Genomic DNA, 23,737 nt, shown 5'->3' with positions numbered 1-23,737 from the left:
ACAACTAGTTGAAGGAGTTGGGGCTATAAATGGGTGGTGCTATGGACTCATTTAGAGACTTTTGGACCCCTCTTCACCCTTAGAAAGCCAAACAAGTGTCCAAACGGCTAGGAGTCAACCTCGAGACACCGATTTGTTCGTGGTGTGCTGATGGAGTATGTGAAGGTCAGATCTCACCTCTAAAAGGGAAGAGATACCCTTAGTGGAAGGAGTGTATTTGTGCAATCTCACAAGGATAGGGTTGGAAAAGACCCGACGGAGAGTAGAATCCCCTCAAGGATTTGAACTTTAGGAGCACATCATCTCATAAGAATCCCGATGATATCTCTCTCACTCATCTAGTTTTGCTATTTGGTGTTGCTAATAGTTTAGTTGCTATTTGTGCAATTCTTTCCCTAATTATGCCGAACCCCTTTTTGCTTGACTTGCTAGTTTGCTTGTAAATATGAGTTTTTCTAAAATATCCAAAAATATTTTAGAAATATCTGAAAATACTAGGAAGTATCCAAATCGTTCAGCTTCCGCATTTTCTTAAAAGTTTTAGATGCCGATTCACCCCCTCTGTAACATCAAGGTCGTTTCCTCAGGACACAAAACTAGAGTTCTCTTCGAGCCAGCATCAATTTCAGGACCACGACAATTTTCTTGCTAACCATTTGCAATATTCCCTACTAAGAAAAATATTCCCCATCACCTTCACTGGTCACTGTTTCTATCACAAGAAAAAGAACAAGAAAAGAAAAAAAACACAAGAATATACTACTAAAACAAGTCTAGGGAGGTCCAACAACCAAGTCCAAACCGATCAAACATCCGACGAAAAAACACACGAAAATCCAAAATTAACAATAGAAAAAATCCTCCTCCTTAAACCCCCTTAAACCCTAGCTCCCGCCGCTCCGCACAGTAAGCTCACTTCTCCTCCTCCTCCCCCATCCATGGCGGCCGCCCGCGCCACCCTCCCGCTCCCGCGTGTCCCCGCCCCCTCGCCGAGGCCCCAGCTCAGGCCCTTCCCCTCCCTCCCCGCTCGCCGCGGCGCGGTGGCATGCGGCGCCGGCTCGGCGGCGGCGGGGGTCGCGGCGTCGCTGCGGCTCGGGGACGTGATCGAGGCGCAGCAGTTCGACCGGGACGCGCTGACGGAGATCTTCGAGGTGGCGCGGGAGATGGAGGCCCTGGAGCGCGGGTCCTCCTCCCGCGGCGCCGGGAGGAGCCGCGTCCTCGAGGGGTACCTCATGGCCACGCTCTTCTATGAGCCGTCCACGCGCACGCGCCTCTCCTTCGAGGCCGCCATGCGGCGGCTCGGCGGGGAGGTGCTCACCACCGAGAACGCCCGCGAGTTCTCCTCCGCCGCCAAGGGCGAGACCCTGGAAGGTGAGTTCCTGGGTTCAGTGCGTTGAGTGATGTAGTGACTGAACCTTTGGTTGGAGCGGCAAATTTCGAAGTATTGGGATGAAATTGGAGTGGTTTTGTGAGTTGTCGATAGTGAACAGGTGAGGAAATGCTCATTCTGTGCCTTCTGGGTACATGTTGGTTTTGCATTGTCGGAATTGGTAGATCTTGATTTGTCTCTCGTTGTGCAAATGGCCGCGAAACGGAGTTGAAAATTATGGGAGAGTTTGAAATTGTTTTGGATCAACTGTGGTATGGAGTGATGTGGATTAGTCAAGTTTATTTGGAGCGGAGTGGGATGACATGGAGTGTCAACTAGAAATTTGGTATTGTTTGGAACAGTTTTAGTCTTGTCGTATTATAGGATGTCATGGAAACAAATGCTAGGAATAACTAGTTGTACAGTGAACTCTTTGGATAGTTTCGGCGTGCTCGATGACATTTCAGTTGGATATTTTTGCTTGAATCTGCGAGATAGAAAATTTCAAGGGTAGTTCTTGACTTTCATTGTGGAGCGAACATGAGTTTTCTGTCATTTGCGCTAAGGGCATCAAAGAATGGTGAGATATCTAGGATAGGTTGATTCATGGGATGTTGGTGTTCATCACATTTTTTTTTTGTTTTAGAATCACGGTGGTATCTTCAATGCCTTGGAGTTGTGATGTCGAATGCCAAAAGAAATTATCTTGAAATGTGTTGTTGGGATTAATGATACTAGTTCAAGTACCAGGGCGCTGGTATTGCTGCCAGTTGGCTACTATGTTTGTATAGTTGCATCAGTAGTTATTCCTTCGAGGAAGATAGGGAGGATCTAAGGACATCAGTTTGCATCATTTGTGGTAAACCACGAATAGTACAAATATAAAAGGTTTACCCATAAATTATTTTTGTTGTCCTAAATGTTTTGATTGTGATGTTGGGTGGCATACTTGCATTTAGGACCTATATATTCAATTAATATGTTATATTAGTATTGTGTGGGAATATAAATTCCCGGAATAATCTCACTGTTTAATCTGGATCTGACAGTTGACTGGTGCTTACCTCACAAAACAGATCTAAAACTAACATTTTTCAAGTAAAAATAAATCCCTCTGAATCAAAATATATAAGTTTCTTTTAGCCTTCTCAACATTTTTAAAATGTTACTGTAGAATTACAAGGAACTTTTGTTTCTTTTTCTTTGTATGTTTCCCTTGCTAAATGAATGTACTCGTGAACAAATATTCATTCTCTCCTATGTGGGTATAAATGAAGGACCGCAAATCATTTGTCTATTTTGTTTATTTTTATGCATGTCTGATATGACTTATTTTTTGGACCAGAGGATGTAGGTTGTTAACCATGTGTATCCATGCTGCAGATACCATAAGGACTGTTGAGGGTTATTCTGATATTATTGTTCTGAGACATTTTGAAAGTGGAGCTGCAAGGAGAGCAGCCGCCACTGCAGACATTCCAGTTATTAATGCAGGCGATGGGCCAGGGCAACATCCAACTCAGGTAATTGTTCTGCCCCTGACTCCTTTTGAACTCTCTTGTTTTACCAATAAACAGTGTCATCATGCTTGGATTCCTGGAAAAGGACAGTTTTAGGCAGGTGATTGCTGTTTTCTTAAGGAGCTAAAAATGCATTTTAACGAATGATGTTCTGACCAGACTCTGGATGGATCATTCAATAGAAATTCCAGTTTTGTTGCCAATGTACGGTGTTGATCAGAATCACATATTACCGGCTGATAAAATAGACTGTATAGTGATGTGGATGCAGATTTCATTTTATTATTAAGCTTTCTCTGGAGCATTTATAGTTAATTCATGACACTGAATACTCCATAGTAACAACACCTGTAAAATTATCAGTGCTCCTCTTGGGGATATACAACATTTTTGTTGTATTGCTAGTGAATAGGATGAAATGAATGGGTGTCAGTGAATCAGTGTTTCTAGCTAGTCTGGTATTCCTTTAGGCAAGTAAGAATGTTGCAGCTTTATAAACACATTTTCAGCTTAATACTTGTGGCAGCTTTATAGGTTTGTCCACTGTATCTCTTTATCTCTGCCATCATGTTGATAACTAAAATCAGTTTGGAATCTAGTTTCTGTTCTTACATCCTGAATTCTGATGCAGTATGATTTATGTACTATTTTATTTGTAATTGATAATTTTGTTCTTTTGTTCAGGCTTTATTGGATGTCTATACAATAGAGAGAGAAATTGGCACACTAGATGGAATAAAACTTGGTTTGGTTGGAGACCTTGCTAATGGAAGAACTGTTCGTTCTCTAGCCTATTTGATTGCCAAATACCAAAACATTAAGATATACTTTGTATCTCCAGATGTTGTAAAAATGAAGGTATTACTCGTCCTATCAAATGTTAACTGCATTCCGCTCTTTTGATGTCTGTTATGGCCCAGATAGAACAGATTGGATGATGATTTTTTTCTTCTGTCCCATAGGATGACATCAAGGAATACTTAACTTCTCAAGGTGTTGAGTGGGAAGAAAGTTCAGATTTGTTGGAGGTGGCATCAAAATGCGATGTTATTTATCAAACACGCATTCAAAAAGAAAGATTCGGTGAGAGGATAGATCTTTATGAAGCAGCTCGTGGTAAGTACATTGTGGACAAGAAGGTCTTAGATGTGCTGCCAAAACATGCTGTTATCATGCATCCCCTTCCAAGGCTTGATGAGGTTAGCAATTATCCTTTTAAATAAAATCATCTAACAGTATTCATTTATCAGTGTTTTACATTCAATAGTGTCCCAGATGAGATATTATTGGTTATATTTAGCATTAGTAAAATTGTTTTATATTGCCAAAAAAAGGCAGGATATAGTTTCTGTTACATTTGCATATCATAATATCCAATATGAGCTTTCAAGTTTCAAAGCCTTAATAGTAAATATGTCTGTGAATGGATGCACCAAAGTGATATGTTTTTACTAGTTACTTAGTAGTTGCTGTGTCCCAAATGATATGGCTTGGTGCAGGCAGATGCTGAGCACCGCTTTTCATTTAGTATGTAAGCGTGCTGTTTCAGTCAGCTATGTGAAAAGTCAATTGTGAACTTGGGAAATGGGAACTCCTTACCAAAAGTGTGTCTAGAATAGGTGAGAGTTAACCCAAGTCAACTGTCAGCTATGAGAAAAGTCATCAATGAAATAACAGAGGATGTATTTATCTAGAATAGATGAGAATTGCCCAGGGCATAGCTTGATGCCTTGATGAAACAATTGTTGTCATTTACACATCTGGGAACTAGCACTAGCAGTCAGCATGCTTTCCTAGGCCTTATGGCGGCCCAAGATCTAATCACATTCAAAATTTTCTGTTTTGCAGATCACAATAGATGTTGACAGTGATCCGAGAGCTGCATATTTTAGACAGGCCAAAAACGGCCTCTACATCAGAATGGCGTTGCTCAAACTTCTGCTTGTTGGTCGCTGACAGCTTTCTTAGTGCGTGGCGCTGTGGTGTTGATGGGGGTCAAAAAATGTTTGTCTTAATCAATGGCTCCAAATCAACTGATTAGTATTGTACTAGGCACCATAAGTTAGATCCTTGCAAGGATTTAACCATGTCTAGAACTCTAGATGCATAATTTTCGATGTAACAAAATATTCTGAAACAGAGATTTGTTGCTCTCATATGTTCTTGTGAATCATTATCACCGAGGACTGCACTAATTTTCCTACAGTGTTGTTGCAAGGACTGCAGTGATTTACCGAGTAGCTCTTTCTGCCCTCTTTTGTTGACCAAGGACAAAGAACTCAATGTAACTGGCTGGCTATCCGTACCAGACGAGCTCTGGTATTTTCCCCATATCCTGTTTTAACCCTAGGCGCTGACACGTTGATTGTTTTTCTCTTGTCATGTGTAGGTATATGATCTATTGATCTATATGATTGGCACTTGCCAAGGAATAGCATGGTTGTCACCTTTCAGAGTATGACAGATTCCTGACTGAAGCATAATCCCATTGGCATCGCTTTCTGCAATTCCAAGTTTCCATATCATGACTGCAGGTGAAAATGACTATCATGACTTCCAGGGGTGAAACATTCAGGGTTTGTGATGTATACTGGTAAATTGTCATGAGAGAGAGGTGATGGTGAGCCCACACCAGCAATCTCAAATGGTTGGCCAGACAGAAGAAGGTTTCAAAGCCCTTCAGGTCAGCAATATGACACAATGCATAACCGGCCGGCTCACACATTTCATGCCTTGGGACCCCAGTACGGCTTCAAGATGTTGACCTAGAATCTGCTGCATTCTAAAGCCTCTGAGAAGTGAATTAGTTAGCTTGATTAATTGGCTTGAATTCAGCATCACTCTCACTCTCATGATGTGTAGTGTTGGCATCTCCGAATCAAAACCATGGTAATTTGCAGTCAATTAGGGTCCACAGACAGTGACTGGTCCGATACATGACAGTGGAAATATACATGGCTGATTGGCAACATTCCCTGACCATCTTGTTCTAATTAGATTAACATTGTGTTTAGGCTCAAGAGAAGCTTCTTTCTCAGTCATGAGTTGCGTCAGAGTTTCATGATTGTAACACCAGGGAATATTGTCGCAGAGGCCATGCATGAAAGTGACTATTGTGAGGATATAAAGTCCTTTTTCTTCTTCCAGTGAAAGCCACCTTGCATTTTTATCTGAGCTCATCAGTCCTATCTGATCTTTGACAGAATGGTGCCAAGATTACATCATCTCTTGGACCTGGTATATATATTTTTTACCATACCTTTTTATTTATCCCTTGCTACAAATTTCTTACAACAAACTCCTTACAGTTTGGTTTTAGGTGTCACTGATCAAAGAACACATAGGCTAGACAATCCCTACTTATATTATTATTATTATTACCTCCCTAATTAACATCCTTATCAAACCTCTTCACAATTTTCAGATGTCATAAACTGTTGCATAATCCTGGAAGATGGAGCTGGTTTCAGGGGTGAAATCCCAGCAAGTCACAGGTGACTGCTTTCCCTGATCATAGCTCCACCAGTCCACATCCCCCTGCGGCGGCGCGCCGCCGTCGACGATCGCGCCGCCGCCGGCGTAGAGAAGCTCCTGGAGCTCGGCCTCGATGGCGACGACGACGTTGGAGTTCTCGCCGCCGCTCGACGGCGACGCCTGCTGCATGGCGGCGGCGCCGGCGCCGCTCTCCAGCTGCTGCCCATCGAGGCGGTGGTGGTCGCTCACAGAGCTTGACATTCCATGTTCAGCCACAGTGACATTGTTGTGATTCTGATCATCAATGGTGGCCTTGCTTGGCCACTGATGAGAGAGCAAGGGGTTGTGGTGGATGGACAGTGGGTTCTGCAGCTCCTGCAGCTGCATGCAGAGCTGGATCCTCTCCATCGCCGACGCGCTCAGCGACCGCTCTCCGCCGCCGCCGCCGCCGTCGTTCATGCCGCCGTCACCACCGGCCGGAAGATCGTCGGCGGTGCTCTGGCTGCGGTGGTGGTGGCCGCCGCCGCGGTCCTTGCGCCGGCCAAGGAGCCTCTTCTTCAGCTTTGTGTTCCAGTAGTTCTTGACATCGTTGTCCGTCCTCCCTGGCAGCTGTGCTGCTATGATTGACCACCTGTGGTTAATTATGTCAAGTTTAGTGTGATTATGATGATTGATTGATAGTTAGTGAGAAGGGAGAGTGGTTAGTGGTGTAATTATGTACCTGCTTCCTATGCTAATGTAGAGGCTGCAGATGATGCTGTCCTCCTCTGGGGTGAAGTCCCCATGCTTTATGTTTGGCCTCAGGTAATTCAGCCACCTTAGCCTGCAGCTCTTGCCACACCTCTTCAGCCCTGCAACATTACACACATAAACTAAATTAACTACACATGAACACACAAAACCAGAAGATACATTTGAAAACATTTCTAGAAAGAAAAACAGTCACATGAAAAGCTTGATGATGAGCACAATTTGCACAGATGACAATCTTAGCATGTCTGAAAATTTATAATCTCTTCTGAAACTATCAGTGATAAGTAAAAAAGGTACTAATTGCTTACCAATCTTGTGAGGCAGTGCAATCCAGTTGCCACCGGTGCCATGCTCCTCAATGTAGCTCTTGAGCATTGCATCCTCCTCAGGTGACCATGGCCCCTTCTTCACTGTTGCCTTGTCACAGCAAGGTGCCCTCCCCATCTCTCTCAGTCTCTCTCTGAACCTCTTATCTCTTTCTGCTTCTTCTCTCTGAATGTAGTAGTATCACCTTAGCTTGAAGCTGCTATGGATGTGTGTATGGAATGTGATGAGATGAGTTGTGATGGGTTTGGTCATGGTGCTGGGATTTATAGGAGCAGATGAAGAGTGCATTAAAATAGTACGGATATGGTTTGACCTTTGATTGCTGATGCTGCTGAAAGAGCATGACACACATACCGGCTCTTGTTCTGGTCTATTGGTACTTTGGAGATGCATGCATGGCCTTTTTGTTTCTGCATTGCATGAATGCATGCAGAAAGGTGCATGGAATGATTTGTTGTGCTTTTTGCTAAACTTCTGTGTCATCCATGCATATATATGTCCTCTTTTTTGTTCTCTGGGACATGGATTTCTGTCTCCTAACTGTTCTCTGCAAAATAATCATTGTTTTGGGTTATCTTTGTTATAGATAATCTACATTAACTATTTAGTTTGATTTAAAGATTATAATTTTTGGTGCTATTACACAGCTTAATTTCGGGAAATTGTGAATTTTATGGCAAAGTGGTTGATTATAGCAAAATTAGTTATTTCGACGGTAAGTACGGTGTAATTTGCCTCAAATTCAATGGATGTGGTCTTGGTCCTTTCCTGTACAAACAAGTCTATGAGTACATGAAACAATAGTGTCCCAGTCTGTTAGGGGTAAAATCACCAACCTTACTCCTGTAGCGTTGTCGAAGTACAATTGAATCGTCTTGTTTTCTTAAGTTTTTAAGTTGAACTGGTTGATGCATGCGACTCAATAAATCTAAACGGTGGATGCGAGAAAATGCATTCAAAATGGCACTATATATTTAGAGCTACATGTGGGTTTAGGAGAGATTAGGAGTGCACAGATCACGAAGAACAGTAAGTACTCTGAACTCTGCGTAGGTTTATGGGTATCGCAGAAAGATGAACTTATGCTCTCAAGTCAAGAACTCTAGCTTCAGGCAGGTCATGTGGCAGATGAAGCTAGTGTTACCACCTGTACATTGCAAACCAACTGCCATGAACATAGTTAAATTCAGTTAGGATTTAGAGCCTAGATGGTTAGAAGAAATGAAGCCTTTACTGAATCATTGAAACGTGCCAAAGGATAAGCATGGAATGCAGTCTTCTTGTTTCCTTCTTGTCTCCATGCATCCCTTAGGATCACACCGCATTGAGATAAGCAACATTGATTGATCTTGATATTCTATTAATTTTTTAATTATAATAATGTACTAGTAATAATAGTATGGAATATACTGTGAAGCTGCTGGAAGCCTGAAATTAGTGTAACTCCAACTCTGAATTTTGGCATCATAAACAGGGCAATAGTGGAACTAGAAGAATTACTATCAGACTTTCAGTTAGGGTTTCTCGTAATAAGCAGTAAACAGGCCATCACATCCAAATGGATTCCCATTTCTGAAATCAAATAGTTTGTGCTATTTTAAAGTATGATAGTTATTCAAAAACTGTTTTTTGTGATATTAGCAAGAACCTCTTGCAGCTTTCACAATGAACTGTGCACATGAAGTATCATACCAAGTACTGCAATAAAGCTGAATACGCCAAAAAAAAAAAAATCGGCATACGAAAAAATTCCTCCTTTTCTCAAAGAAATAGAGAGAACAAACGTCACCAATAATGTAGGTACCAGTACTTTGACAACAAGTGTACTCTACAATGCAGCGTACATATAGATCAAGATTCACAGCATGGGTATGCATGACCAGTCCAAGTCCTGCATTTTCAGTTATTGCTGTACCCTTCTCTCAAGTCAAGAACTCTAACTCAAGGCTGGGCCATGATTGAAAAAAAAAATGTTCATAGCTAGATGGAATACCAAACCATGCTGTTTGTAAGTAACTCTCTTTGTAGGGACCCCTATTGCTGGCTAGGCTGACCTGCCAAAAGTCCATGGGCAGTTACAACTGACAATGCAGCAGCATCCTCCAATGGTGTCATCATTTTTGACCCTCAAGACTGGTTCCTACAAGTTCAGTTATTCTATACTTAAGAGCAAATGTTAAGTTCCTTCTTTTGTCTTGTCATTTCTTTTGTGTGCAATCATGGTTAATATGATATTGGAGGTAATATGATACTGCCTCTGTTCGTAAATACGTTTCGCCACTCCTATTAAATCAAAATTATAAACACCTTTTTTATTTTTTTAGATAAGGGTATTTTTTACCCAGCCTCTACATCCTACCGGATATATGCAATCATTTAAATTGGGAACTTAGCCCCACAAACAACCCAATCTGAAATTCGCTCATATGAAGATTTGAACTTAGGATATTGGAGTGCTATTTTGGTCACTGCAACCACTAGGCTACGTGCCCTTTCGCTACTAGCCATTTAAAAAATTGAAACGAGACCATATTATTGAACTTGCCACATCTTAATATAAACACTAAGATATTGTTTATCGTAGGCTAACCATTTAAAAATTATTAGCAGTCAAAGTTCAAACAGTCCTAGTCAACGGTGGCATGTATTTGAGAACGGAGAAATATTGGGTGTACTCTTTTTATCAGCATATCCAGATATCATACAATGCACGCCGTGTTGAACAGTGCTGCATGCGCATTGTGCAATGAGGATCAAGTAGGTCTTTTGTTTGGAGCATGGACCTTTGTGTTTTCATATTACTAGATCATTGACTCTTTTCTTGTTTATGTTCTCCCTTTTTGTTAGAGAGTAAAGTGACACTGCATTTTGGGGTGGTTGGTTTTAGATTGATTGCTATTGAATTGTGATCAGCCGCAATTTAGATAAAAATATGGTACTAATGAGACCCATCTTGTGTAGTTTTGTGATAATATAAGATGAACATTATGGTAAAAAGAGGTAATTTGATATGCATTGAAGAACAACACCAGAAATTGCGATTCTTTTCTTGATTTTTTTTGTTGGAACTCACAAAAGCCTTGCGTGTCATTCCATTGGACATAGGAAAAAGAAGTATTTATATTCTAGAAAAGAAAGAGATTTTTTTCCTAGAATAAATTTCACGTTTGAAAGTTACTGTCTTGTTAATTTGTTCCTTCATCAGAAAACAAAGAGATGCTCTGTTTCTCGGATTCGACTTACTGGAGCCATTTTTTTTTGAAGTTACATTTCACATATTAATTTTCCATGAAAGCTTGGATTCTAGAAGAGTTAAAAAATGTCTGTTTGGAAAGATCAGTTAATTAACAAACTGTTTATCCATGCAGAATTTCAGTCAAAATTCAGTACTAGCCAACTATTTTAAATGTTCAGTCCTGGACATGAGCCACATGTTATTTTCTTCTCATGATTATTCATTTCATTTTCGTCCCTTTTGGTATCCTAAGGGGAATAGTACCGTATGTGTACCATTTTTGTGGTACCGGTACTCCAGCACTGGCCGCCTTGTTAATATGGAGTATGTACATTTGTTCAGTATACAGTCCTGTCAGAATCCTCATTTGGTCAGAGAGAAGCAGGTCTGGGCATTACAGAGGGAAGAGGTACACTTTTGACTAACTGTATGAAGTTGTTGCAGCTTCAATATCCATGGTGATGTATAGTAGAGTAGTGTGTATCATGCTCACACTACCAGAAGCTACCAATGAAGATATCTGAAGATCACAATGCCATTAGGTGTCTAGCTTAGTATTCTACTATCATTATCACACGAGAAGTAATCTTAATCGTTGATTTATGAGTTCTACTATAAGTTGAAAAAAATATTCTACTCTGTAGTGGTGGTATAAATAGATATGATCTGTTGGATTAGAAAAAAAAAACAGTCTAGATTGGTTCTACTACTAATAGAGAGCAATGTAGAACACCTTGTCTAGTTATGTACTACATTGTTTACTTTGATCAGGAATGAATGCATGCATCCATCTTGGTGGTGTTAGTTGTTGTTTCAGAAGAGATATGGTTTTATCCAAGATGCTGCCCTAAAAGAAGTAGCATTAGCAAGGAAGACAAGCCTAAAAAGGAGAAAAGCTAAGACAGAAAAGGGGTCACTTTGAATGATATATGCAATTAGAAATCCATGTCTTGGGCAAAAGAGATTGCATGGCCAACTTGCCACTTTGTCAAGCACAAAAGAACACTTAAGTAAGTAGCAGGGCATGAAGCATCCCAACTCTATCAGTATGATCCAAGCAGAAGCAGGTTAAACCATCTGACACCATGGAGTAGACTCACCTAAACAACTTACAAAAATAAGGTCATTAGACCTTCACAAGTCTAATGATTAATCAAATTAAGTAATGTGAGGCTGCCTGTTGCTTAATATTTTCCAGGGATAAGGTTGAGTTGACCACATTATTCAAGGATCCCAGGAGAAGTAAGATAAGCTTATAGTGGTGTTGTTGGCAGATCAAGTAAGTAAACTTGAAAAGCCGATTAGTATCTCAGTGCAATTAACTTCTTTTTTGTCCTAGGAAGAATATTTTGCATATGTTATTATTTTTGTACCTTTTGACTAGTGTTTGCTACTTCTTTTCTTTAATGATCGATGACAAAAAAAGGCTGAAAGAAAAATGTTTATTATGCACTTGCACCCGTGGATAGACCATGACATAATCCTGGATTTCTTGTGTCTGAGTTTCTTAACTAATTAGGTGCTACTGCTGGGAGAAAAGTTTAGTACCATTGTACATAGCTTTGACAGCTGTTCTACACATCTCGTGCCATTTGGTAAGAATAAAGAATTTGCATGATAGAATTTGAGTATTATATACACAAAATGTTTGGAACTTTGATTTTGTCTTCAAAGTTGAACTCAACATTAATTAATAAATGATAAAAGAAAGAGTAAATTTCACAAAACTACATATACTAAGGTCAAATTATTACAAAACTATAGATTTAAGAATGTGTATCATAAAACTACATATTTAGCGTCAAACTTTTCACGGAAGTACAAATTTAATGCACCATATACAAAACTACAGATTTAGTGATGAAGTTATTAAAGAACTACATATTATAGAGTTTAGATCATAGCACTATTAATTATTTAAAGTTATAAAGTCTGTAGTTTTGTGATAAAATAGTTTTTAAATGTGTAGTTTTGTGATAAAATAGTTGTTAAATCTATATTTCTGTGATATAAAACCTTAAATATGTAGTTCCGTGATAAATTTTACACTTAATCTGTATTTTTGTGAAACAAATTCTTAAATCTGTAGTTTTGTGATAATTTGATTAAAGTATCCGTAGTTTTATAAAATTTACTCGAAAAGAAATGATAGAGACGCTTTGAATGTTACCATTCCTTTTATATAAGCCCGTCTACTCTTTATTGTAAGCAGTGAACCGAATATACATAATTATAATTGCATAACGCGAAAAACGACATTTATTATTACTAGCAAAAATTTGATAAGAACATGTAGTACACAAGCAAACTTTATACTGATTACTCAACAGAACTTTATAGGAACATTTCCAACTCAACTTGCTCGTTTTTCGTGCACACGTTTTTCAAACCGCTAAACGATACTTTTTTTTGAAAAAAAATCTATATAAAAGTTGCTTTAAAAAATCATATTAATCCATTTTTCAAAAATAATTTTACTAATACTTAATTAATCATATGCTAATGAACCGCTCCCTTCTACGTTGCGCGAGATAAGTGCGCAAGAGATGAGATCCCAAACTCATCTAAGGAACATAGCACTACAAGCAAACTTTATATTTAATACTATGGTCTACACTAACATTTTTTTTTTACAAAGAAGAGTATGAAATACCATGCTCACAAACAACGCTAATACATTCTCTTCATATGTAAGATGGAAATATTTAGTTCATTAGTTTTACCCCAGTATCAATATATTCTCTTCACATGATATATGGAAATTTTTTTTTGAAACCTAAGGCGGAATTTTGTTCCACTGTTATATTTAGAAGAAGAGAATTGACCCAGTTTATAAGGAAAACCGGGCCCGAAAACCATACAGCTGCACGGTTAATTATAGGAAAACTGGCTAAAACCCACCACTACACAACTAACAACGACAGCGGAGCCCAATCGCAGGACGTCGCCGCCAAACTAAACACAAAAGCGACATGATAGCTCCCACATCGCAGAAGAGGTGTTATCGTTGCCGAGCTAGCCGCCCAAGCGACCCAGCAGCGCCGACTCCACAACCGCAGAGATACTGAAGCCACGAAGTCGCCAAAGCGAAAAGCAGCTTCAACATCCAACAATGGACATCAGCCAAGCCACCGAGGAGCAACTTCCCTCACACGGCTAGCACCAGAAACTCCTTGGAAGAGACTACAGCATGTCATCGTTGCCGAGCGTCGCCGCACCCCATCAGCGAGCAGCTTCGACTTCATTAGCAGAAACAACCGAAGAGCACGTCGCCCACCACAAGAAGGAAGCGGACCCAAGAAGGCGAAGGCCTCGCCGAACACAAGGTATGAAAGCTTTTGAAACGAAAAAGACCATCGACAGTCGTCGATGCGTTGGAACTTCTCCGAAGCGACGCCCTCAAGGAGGACACGACATGTAACGTCGCCGCCGCTCGTCCGAAAGTCGGAACAAGGCTTTCACCTGGAGATTTGTAGGGGATATGAAAGAACGCCATGACAACGCCTCCAAGAAGGGAAACGGCGCCCACGGGCGCCGTCGTCGTCGAACCGGCTCAAGGCACGGAAAGGCTTTCGCCAGCATCTTCACATCACCCACACAAGCACCCCCACATCAATGGCCACAGAATAGTTCAAGACGTCCCACAAGCAGTCATACCTTGACCGTAACCAACGGCAAAGACGGGCCCTTGGCCACCCTCGAAACGCCATCAATCCACCGTAAACTTCTACAGCAAGCCGGAGCCTCCGCCCTCCCCCTAGAGTTCTCCACGACCAAAATAGGGTCCGGCCAAAGAAGGGGGGGGAAACCGAAAGGAGGGAGAAACACTCGGCCGACAACGAGGAAGTCACCACCGCGGACGTCAAGCCCCATTCCTGCTTCGCGCCAACACAAGCCATCGTCCCGCCAACTCCATATCCGCACGTCACCGCCACACGCAGCCGCCCCGCCGACCGGCTGCCCTGGCTATCCGGCGTGGAGGCGACGGATCCGGCCACGGAACAGCCAGCCAGGGCTGTGCAAGCCGGCGACCAGCCGGGCGGCGGCCACAAGCCAGGACGGCGCAAGCCAGCGGTCCACGCCACCGCAGCCACCCATCGTCACCGCTACCACTGCGCCACCGCGACGGACGCTGACGCCGACGCCGACGCCGCGAAGTGCGAGCGAGCCGCTGTTGCCCGCCAAACCGCGCCGTTGCCCCTCCGGCGGCATCCGCACCGCCGCAGCATCCGCCGTCGGCCCGACCACCACGCCGCCGCGGACGGACGCTGACGCCGACGCCGCGACCACGGCGCGAGCGAGCCGCCGCTGCCGTCGCTCGCCCACCGCGATGCCGCCCCTGCTTGCCGCCGGTCTCCGCGCCGTCCAGTGCCGGCGTCGATCTCCCCCGCCGCCAGCCGCCACCTCCGGGCGCCCCGCCAGATCTGGCCGGAGCCGGCCCGGATCTAGACGGAGAAGCTGCCGCCGCCGCCTTATTGGAGGTTCCCCCGGCTTGCGAGAAGCCCCGCCGCCACCGTCCTTGCGGCCGCGCGGCTTTGCCGGCGGCCGCTCGGGCGGCGGCGAGGCAGAGTTGTAGGTGAGGGAGGGCTGGTTGCCGCCGCGTTCGTCGCCCCCGAGCCGCCCTGGGTAGGCGACGTGAGGGTCACGGGCCCTCCATGATGACCCCAGTATCAACATGATATATGGAAATAACCCCAGTGTCAATATGTTCTCTTCGCATGTTATATGAAAATATTTAGTTAATTTGTTTCACCCCAGTATCCCATGAAGCAAACATGCATTATACTATAATAAGGCATATATTAGGACGACACATGTTAAATATATATAGTGATAGCTGATCACTAGCTTCTCTTCTCGTCATTCCATTTTTACCTATCAGTCACGCATTCTTCTTCTCTTCTCGTTCTGATTAACTAGACGCTGTTTTGTGTGAAGGAAATACTACAAGAAAATTACGTGAGAACATCATGCAAAAGGAAGGAAAGGAGTGATCTAATCTCCGTTTATACTGTTATTAGTCCGTTGCGACGGTTGATTGGCAACTGCGGTAATTGCATTTTTTAAAATATAAAAAGTAAATTGTGCCGAAGGCATAACGCCTTGGCCGGTGAGTGTACTGAGCACAACAACCTAAATTTCAGCATACAGGTACAGAAACTTAGAAACTTAGGGCCCCTTTGAATCAAAAGATTTATGTAGGAATTTCATAGGATTCAAATCCTATAGAAAAATTTACTATTTGGCCCTCTTTGAATCAAAAGATTTATGTAGGAATTTCATAGGATTCAAATCCTATAGAAAAATTTACTATTTGGCCCTTTGATCCAAAGGATTGAAACTTTCCAAATCCTATGAAATTCATATGAAATGACACATTGCATGTGGGTTTTGGAGGAAACTTGGCAAGAGGTCTAACCTCTTGGAAAATTTCCTTTGAGTCTATCTCTCTCATCCGATTCCTATGTTTTTTCTGCGATCCAATCAAACGATCATTCCTGTGTTTTTCCTGTGTATTACAGTCCTCTGTTCTACACTTCAATTCATGTCAGAATCCTGTGTTTTTCTTATTTCTATATTTTTTCAATCCTACGATTCAAAGTGGCCCTTAGTTCCGGGAATATTGACTTTCTGGCCACATTGGCAGGCCAAGGTCTCCACCTAAAGCATCCCCTTGGGCCTCCAACCAGTTTAGGAAAAAAAAACCTTAATAATCCTTTAGTTACTTCCTTTTTGTGCCAATTACTCATCTTTTCTATAACATATATATAATCCAGTCTTTGTTTCAACATGGCGTATATAGATCATTTATTACAAAATTAAGTCCTTAGCTTAAAACCAAACATGGAAAATATCTAAGCAAAAATGTTTGGAACTTTCATTTTATCTTCAAACTTTAGTGAAATCAATATTAGCTTAAAACCAAGAATGGAAAATATCTAAGCAAAATTGTTTGGAACTCTGATTTTGTCTTCAAACTTTAGTGAAATCAATATTAACAAATGACTAAAGAAACAATAAAGGCATTCCAGTGGGAGAGGATTTTCGTTAGAGGCACTCCTGTGGGAGAGGATTACCTATTCGTTCGTTGAAGCGCCATCATGTTGCTGTTTCTTTCTTCAATCATTCTAGAAGAGATAGCTCAGTGACTCCTGCTTGTTTCCAAGTTTGCATTGTTTTTCTTGAATGCATCATAAGCTTACACATCCCACGTTGCTGTTTCTTTCTTCAATTATTTTAGAAGAGCTAGCTCAGTGACTCCTGTTTGTTTCCAAATTTGCGTTGTTTTTCTTTGAATGCATCATAAGCTTACACAGCCCAAAATTTTAGGTCCTGATCGAGCCTATAGAACCCAAAAGGCTAATTTGATAGGTGAGAACCGTCCCCACCCTATTAAGTCGTGCTTCCCTATCATCAATGATCGATGTGAGACTAATCCAACAGCTAATCACGAAAAATTTTACTTCAATGGAACAATTTTACTTTTGGATAATAATAGATTACTAGTATTTCTCAGCGACCAGTTAACCAAATAAGCAGACTCAGAAATTTTACAGTCTAGTACTAATGCACTAGATTGTAGTATTTGTTTCTTCATGAGTCCTTCCAAATTGCAGGCCTGTAATTTTCTGAAGGAAATTAAGGGTATCTACACGCATTCTTGGTCAAAGCTGCCACACGTGATTTTTTTTGGTCACATTCGTGGTCCACGTCAACAACAGCCGGGTGAAACAGCCAGTTGTTGTCTCTGAAAATTTCTTAAAGACCCTAATCATTTTTCGCAGAACTGCAAATGGGTAAATATTTTTTTCCTTTTATTTTGCAAAACTACTTGATTGGCACAGGTGGCTGTTCCACACGACAAATTTGATGATGTGGCCGCTAATGTGGAAAAAAGAAATCACGCATGACACCTGTTTGACCAACAACACATCCATTGGCCAACGCACCATCACGCTTAATTTAGTAAGCCCTCCGTTTCATAATATAAAACTTTCTACCATTGCCCACACTTATATAGATGTTAATGAAGATTCATTAAAATCTATATGAATGTGGGCAATACTAGAAAGTTTTATATTGTGAAACAGAGGAAGTACGAACTTATTGTCCTCAGGTTTTTGTTGGTTTTGTAAACCCTGGTAAGAACTCATCAAACAACCAGGTCAACCGTGGTCAAAGCTCCCAGTTTGTGAACCATGGCTCATAGTCCCCACCAAATTCAAGAACTTAAGTACCTGAGTTCCTTTTTCTTGGAGTGTGGAAGGACAATTTTCAGAGCATCAACGTGCATCTGCAGAGAGTTAAACTCCAGAGCCAAGATAGACTTTAGATAACAAAACCAGAACAGTCTATTTTTGCGCATCCGGTTCAGCTAGTACTTCAGAGTTTTTGCTGCTGATCTGGTCATCAGGCACTACTGTGGTTCAGCAGTTCTTAATATCTAAATCTTAGCAGCCATTACTGGGTGCACTCTGCACAAGAGAAGACTCTGTTTAGGAAGGCGAATGAAAGGTAAAGATTAGAAGTTTAGAATAATAATAACCTATTTGCTTGGACAATGTGGCAATTGTCAAAAACTGTCACTCCTGGGACATGGATTGATCACGGTGATACAAAATGTGTGTTTCAAGATATCCAGAGAGGTTGAGTAAGTCATCACCTGCATTCCACTTGGCAAGAGTACTTGAGAAGATCATGATGGTCCTCTATCTGTCCGAAATTCAAAGCGCATATCATGTTCAGTTCGAACTATTCGATAAAAGGTCTATATTTTCAGAAACCTTTTTTTTTGTTTTCTGAAAAAGAACACCGCATATGGCTGCTTCAGAGAGTGGAGGATTTGGCAGTTCTCTTTTGGGAAATCATGGATACCCTCCACTTGCTTTTTTGCCAAACCTGAAGCTTGGAAGTGACATTCTGATTGCTGGACCCATCCACTTGTGTTTATGTGACCCTGTTGACACTTTTGCATGATTAGAAAGTGAAGTAGAGCATTGAATCAACAAAGTGAAGATTTAGAAGTTCCATTTTTTAGACAGATAAGTCAGGAAGTTGCTATCCAGAAGACATTTTGGAAGTCCGCATGATATCCACCAGGCATTTAGACCCCAGCAATGAAGTCATTTGATGAATTGTACAATGAAACAGGCTTACTAATATAGTACTTCCTCCATCCCATATTAAGTTCATTTCTAACTCCTTCCATTTGTCCCAATATAAGTTAATTTTTGGAGTAATCATTGCATAAGAGATTGTGGAAGTAAGGAATAATTGTATTGGAAGAAGATAAAGTGAGAAATAGTTGCATTGGGATTTAATAAAGTAGGGGTATTATAGTTTTTTTTAGTTTTGTATTGGTATATTTAGGATAGGTGAAAAAAAATAAACTTATTTTGGGACGGAGGTAGTATTTGGTTTTAGCTCCAAAGGAGCAGCCATTGAAACCCATGCAGTTTTAGCGAAAAGAGCCTTCTATACTAATAGATATTGAATGAATTATTTAAAATGGATATTGAAGTGAAAAACATCATGCATCGTTGATGCATTAAGCAGATAAGTTCCAGCTCACCGGTAAGTGGGGCACTTGCACAAATGCCTTGTAATCTTGATCTCACGGTCATTCCCTTGCTTGGAAACGGTCGAGCGCAACCCAAGCAAGCTCAGGAAGCCATTTGATTTCACCAATGGCTTATTTGTAAGCAGATCAGTTTCAGTCTATCATATTTGAACAATGTTCATGCGATAGAAAGGTTATAGGCACAGTAAACATTTGTCAAGCCTAATCATGAAAGTACACTGAATACTATTGTACCCCTACAACATGCCATGCATGCCTTCTTTCCCAAGTACCTGTGAGAATGTAGCAACATGGCTTGGGAGTACAACTTCCTACAGGAATGAGAATGGCCCTGATCAGGGTAATCGTAACAATGCAGATGGACAGAGCATAAAAACAAATGAAAGAGGGGATTGTGTTGTCACCTTGCGACAGTGCCAACAGGCTTCGGTGCTGTTCACCAGCACTCTAGCAGCCCATCTGTAAATGAGTTCAGAGACTTCAGAACAAACCAACAGAACACACACTGCAAGACCTTTCCATCATAGAATTAGACAGCGTCACATCACACTTGTGTCAAACACTAAGCCTGTTATCAAGCAAAATCAACACTAATCTAGTACGCATTTTTTTTATTGATTTTGCAGGGATTCGAACCTGGCACAAGGCACAGCTCGAATACCATTTTATTCAATCAGATCTTGTTTAGCAACTGAATTTATTTATTTTTATAATCAAATACTGCATTCGGTGAATAACAATACTTCTATCTTTTCTTCAGTACGGAAAAAGACAAACTAGTACTGACCCAACAATACCCATAATTGAAATCAATGAAATGCTCTTGATTGAGATACATACCTTGGTCAAGAATTTGTTCTTCGTACAACTAATTTAGAGAAGGCCAATGATGTCTGCATAACTGTAGGCATTTTCAAACATCCCTGGATTTCACTAAGGAGTGGTACTTCTCAGGGAGACCCTTCATATGTTGATTGTACTTCCCACTTGAAACCAGCAAAATCAGTAACTCAGCCGTGGAAGCTTCAAGGGAGAAGTCATTTTTATCAATTTTGGTTAGATAAATACCAGCCCTGCCTATCTCCCCTTTGTGAAGTAACTTTCTGACGATGCAATTAAGCATACGGGAGTTAGGAACACAGCCATTCTTCTCCATTGAAAGAAATAGATTATCAGACTCTTCGAGCAAGCCATCTTCTATGAGATTTTCAATCATTAAGGTATAGGTCACAATATCCGGTGCTAAACCATTTGCCGAGAGAGCAGCAAACAAATCCTTTGATTCATCCTTTCTGCCACTTCTAAGCAAGGAACCAATCATTATATTGAAAGTCCTAGTCTCAAGCTTTACATCCATCAAACATAGATTCTGGAACATCTGAAGTGCCTCATCAGTGAGATTATTTTTGCAAAGTCCTTGAAGGACTATGTTGCATGTGCTAATTTCAAGCTGTATTCCCCTTTTGATAATCCTGACATAGATTTCTTTAGCAGCACGAGTTCGTCCGGTCTGAAATAAACCTTGCAGAATTATGTTATACGTGATAATACTAGGACTAACACCATTGCACACCATCTGCCTGAAAAGAGATAATGCATCCTCCATCCTACTAATTTTACAGTAGCCATTAATCAAAGTGCTATAAGTAACAGTATCAGGTTTCAACCCAACTGAGACCATGCCAGAAAGTAACTTCATTGCTTCATCCATCTTACCTGCCAAGCAATATCCATCGATGAGTGTACTGTATGTAATGACATCAACCTTCACATCAATACGTCCCATCAGGCCAAAGAGTTTTTCAGATTCTATAAACCTCCCTTCTTTGCAAAGATTATCAATTATTGAATTAAAGGAAATTGTGTCTGGACAGATTCCTCTGTTAATCATTTCAAAGATCAACTCCTCAGCCTTCTCCCATTTGTCACTGGTACAGAGACCATGAATTAGTGTGTTGAAAATAACGATGTTAGGGGTTACACCTTCACTAATCATCTGTTCCAAATTAAGCATTGCATCATCCACTTTGCCTGACTTACAAAGTCCATCTATCAATGTTCCGTAGGTCACTACATCCGGAGTTAATCCTTGCTGCCTCATTTTGCTGAATACAAACATGGCCACATCTACATTTTGATGCTTAGTGCATGCACATATTAGTATGCTAAAGACATGACGATCAGGTTGGATACCATTTCGTACCATCAAATCCAAGAGATCACGCATCTCAACAAGAGCTCCTTTCGTAGCATAACCATGAAGCAAGGTACTGTATGTAATAACATTAGGCTTTAGGCCCCTCTTGATCATAGAATCAAGAATCTTTCTAGCTTCTATGCATCTTCCGTTCTTGCAGAGATAGTCCATTAGAGATGTATAAGTAACAGCATCTGGTTCAACACCATCGCCGCACATCTTTTCCAAAATTCCAATAGCTTCTTTCGACTGTCCAGAAGAGCAATATCCATGCACAATACTATTATATGTGATGCAATCGGGCATGGCTCCATTCTTAACCATCCTATTAAGTACATCCATGGCCTTGTCCATAGCTTGAGCCTTGCACAAGGCAGCGACAATAGTGTTGTAAGTCACAACATCTGGAAAAATCCCCCGGTCCAGCATTTCATGGTATGTACTGTAAGCTTTGTCCGAATTCCCCTCTTTGAACAAGCCATCGATGATGGTGCTGTACGACACCACATCAGGTGGGCAGTCTCCTCCATCATCCGCCATCATGTGCATCAGCTCGAGAGCTTCTTGGCTTCTGCTCTCATGACAGAGTCCCTTGAGAAGAATGTTGTAGGAGAAGACATGCGGCGCGCAGCCAAGCTCTGTCATTCTGCGGAGCACTATGTTCATTGCGTTGCTCGTCCTCTTCTCGGCACAGAGGCTCTTGAGCAGAGGAGTAAAGATGATGGGTTCCACTCTATATCCCTTCTTAATAACATTGCCCAAGCCCGCGAAGCCGAGGTCCAAACGACCCACACGGCAGCAGCAGCCAATGAGGATGCCATAGGTGTGCAAGGTGGGAGTCACCGCATCGTCGCTGGATCGTGCCATGCGGTTGAAGCCGGACACGGCAGCCGCGGGGCTGTCACGCGCGACGGCGGCGAGGGCGCGGTTCAAGCCGCGGATGATCGAGGCGCCCCCGCCCCCGCCCCTGCCTTGCCGGAGCAATTCGTCGAACACGTGGAGTGCGTCTTCGGCGCCACCCCTGCCTGCTGCTGCTCCGGTCTTGGGTCCGGGTCGCGCGCCCTCGGAGCGAGGGCCGCCGCCGACGGAGCGTGCTCGGGCGGGGACGCGGCGTGCCATGCGTGCGCCGACGGAGCTCGCAGCAACCTCCGGGTAGCGCCCGCGCCGCGCCGCGCCGTGCCTGAGCAACTGACTGACCCGAGGGAAGGAAACCGGAGGCAAGGAAAGGGAGGAGCTAAGCTAAGCAGCGCGCGAAGAATGGCGTCCGGATCTTGTGCTGGCGGTGGCGGCGGCGGCGACGGCGTCGACCGCACCGGGATAATTGGTTGAGAGACTGATGATGCGCGGAGAGACCGTCAGAGTAGAGTATAAAAGATGCGAAGAGATCAGCAGTTTATTAAATTTGTTATTTTATCTTTTTTCCCCGAAATTTCCCCCTGCAAATCTACTTTTTTTTTTGGTCTGTTGTTAGTGGTGCATTGTATTTCACTTGCAACTTTTTTTTAAAAAAAAAAACTAGTTAAATAAAATGCAGATAATGAAAACCCCAAGTATCAACTATCAAGAAGTAATAAATCAGCTTAGATGGATATGGGGAGATGGATATGGTGGCTCCGGCGGTGGGTATGGAAGCGAGGAGGTGGCATTAGGGATGTGGATGAGGAGGTAAGGCTATCGAAAAAGCTCGAGGCTAAGAGCTACTCAAGCTCGACTCGTCCTACCTTGATTTGAGCTCGGCTCGAGCTCCAAACGAGCTGAGCCCGAGCTTGTCCTAAAGCTCGCGAGCTTTGTCGGGCCGAGCTCAAGCTTCTAACGAGCCTAGATATACATATTTTTTTTGTTGTTATTTCATAAATTAGGAGATTAAATATATTATTTGTGTGTCTTGTATTGGCATCATATATTTATTTTATTCTTTTTCCTCTTCTATTAATATGATGAACCATAAATTAATTACTTTTTAAAGATTATCCTTGAAATATATATTGTTCTAATTAAAAATCAAGCTCGGTAGTCGAGCTCGAGCTTGATCGAGCTCAAACCTAGACAGACGAGCGAGCTCATTGACAGCCCTATGAGGAGGAGAGCATCTCGTCACTGAAGCTCCATGAGGCGATCTTCGGACCTTGGGAGGAGGAGATTGCAGCGGTGCTTGGCATGAGAGCAAGATGGTCCATTGGCGGGGCTCGGTATGGGGAGGTCGGGAGGAGGACGACCTAGCAGTGGCAGCCAGGCGGAGGGAGGAGGCGGTGGGGCTCGGCACTCGGCATGATGGTTCATT

The 23,737-nt window shown here is 42.1% G+C and overlaps 3 protein-coding genes across 6 annotated transcripts; 1 reads left to right on the top strand and 2 right to left on the bottom strand.

The window, feature by feature from the left end:
* Positions 1-795: 795 nt before the first annotated feature.
* LOC127781247 (aspartate carbamoyltransferase, chloroplastic) lies at positions 796-5,084 on the top strand. The gene is made up of 5 exons (XM_052308177.1): positions 796-1,371; positions 2,753-2,892; positions 3,574-3,747; positions 3,852-4,088; positions 4,738-5,084. Exons 1-5 carry the CDS (start codon positions 939-941, stop codon positions 4,843-4,845), a joined length of 1,092 nt encoding a protein of 363 aa, XP_052164137.1. The 5' UTR covers positions 796-938; the 3' UTR covers positions 4,846-5,084.
* A 977-nt stretch (positions 5,085-6,061) lies between these two features.
* Positions 6,062-7,662, bottom strand: LOC127782562 (transcription factor MYB36). The gene is made up of 3 exons (XM_052309820.1): positions 7,425-7,662; positions 7,085-7,214; positions 6,062-6,994 (listed from the first exon to the last, which is right to left on the bottom strand). The coding sequence occupies exons 1-3, from the start codon at positions 7,558-7,560 to the stop codon at positions 6,310-6,312; spliced, it is 951 nt and encodes a 316-aa protein (XP_052165780.1). The 5' UTR covers positions 7,561-7,662; the 3' UTR covers positions 6,062-6,309.
* Positions 7,663-16,621: 8,959 nt separating this feature from the next.
* LOC127783202 (protein Rf1, mitochondrial-like) lies at positions 16,622-22,816 on the bottom strand. 4 transcript variants are annotated; one of them, XM_052310435.1, is made up of 6 exons: positions 20,100-22,816; positions 19,664-19,718; positions 19,532-19,570; positions 19,251-19,396; positions 18,225-18,635; positions 16,622-18,153 (listed from the first exon to the last, which is right to left on the bottom strand). In XM_052310435.1, exon 1 carries the CDS (start codon positions 22,573-22,575, stop codon positions 20,173-20,175), a length of 2,403 nt encoding a protein of 800 aa, XP_052166395.1. In that variant the 5' UTR covers positions 22,576-22,816; the 3' UTR covers positions 16,622-18,153; positions 18,225-18,635; positions 19,251-19,396; positions 19,532-19,570; positions 19,664-19,718; positions 20,100-20,172. The 4 variants fall into 4 exon arrangements, with proteins under 4 accessions (XP_052166395.1, XP_052166397.1, XP_052166394.1 ...); XM_052310437.1 differs by having other exon boundaries at positions 19,251-19,369; XM_052310434.1 differs by having other exon boundaries at positions 19,251-19,570.
* Between the last annotated feature and the right edge of the window lie 921 nt (positions 22,817-23,737).

Source organism: Oryza glaberrima, chromosome 8 (assembly GCF_000147395.1).
Source record: "Oryza glaberrima chromosome 8, OglaRS2, whole genome shotgun sequence".
Lineage (NCBI taxonomy): Eukaryota > Viridiplantae > Streptophyta > Magnoliopsida > Poales > Poaceae > Oryza > Oryza glaberrima.
Note: the sequence above shows the minus strand (reverse complement) of the source record. Positions and strands in the feature narration are given on the sequence as shown.

Coding starts and splice junctions, on each gene's coding strand:
- LOC127782562 (XM_052309820.1), bottom strand. CDS start 7,560: ATGGGGAGGGCACCTTGCTGTGACAAGGCAACAGTGAAGAAGGGGCCA. Junction 7,215..7,424: donor TGCACTGCCTCACAAGATTG/GTAAGCAATTAG, acceptor GTAATGTTGCAG/GGCTGAAGAGGTGTGGCAAG. Junction 6,995..7,084: donor TACATTAGCATAGGAAGCAG/GTACATAATTAC, acceptor AATTAACCACAG/GTGGTCAATCATAGCAGCAC.
- LOC127783202 (XM_052310434.1), bottom strand. CDS start 22,575: ATGGCACGCCGCGTCCCCGCCCGAGCACGCTCCGTCGGCGGCGGCCCT.
- LOC127781247 (XM_052308177.1), top strand. CDS start 939: ATGGCGGCCGCCCGCGCCACCCTCCCGCTCCCGCGTGTCCCCGCCCCC. Junction 3,748..3,851: donor CAGATGTTGTAAAAATGAAG/GTATTACTCGTC, acceptor TCTGTCCCATAG/GATGACATCAAGGAATACTT. Junction 4,089..4,737: donor CCCTTCCAAGGCTTGATGAG/GTTAGCAATTAT, acceptor TCTGTTTTGCAG/ATCACAATAGATGTTGACAG.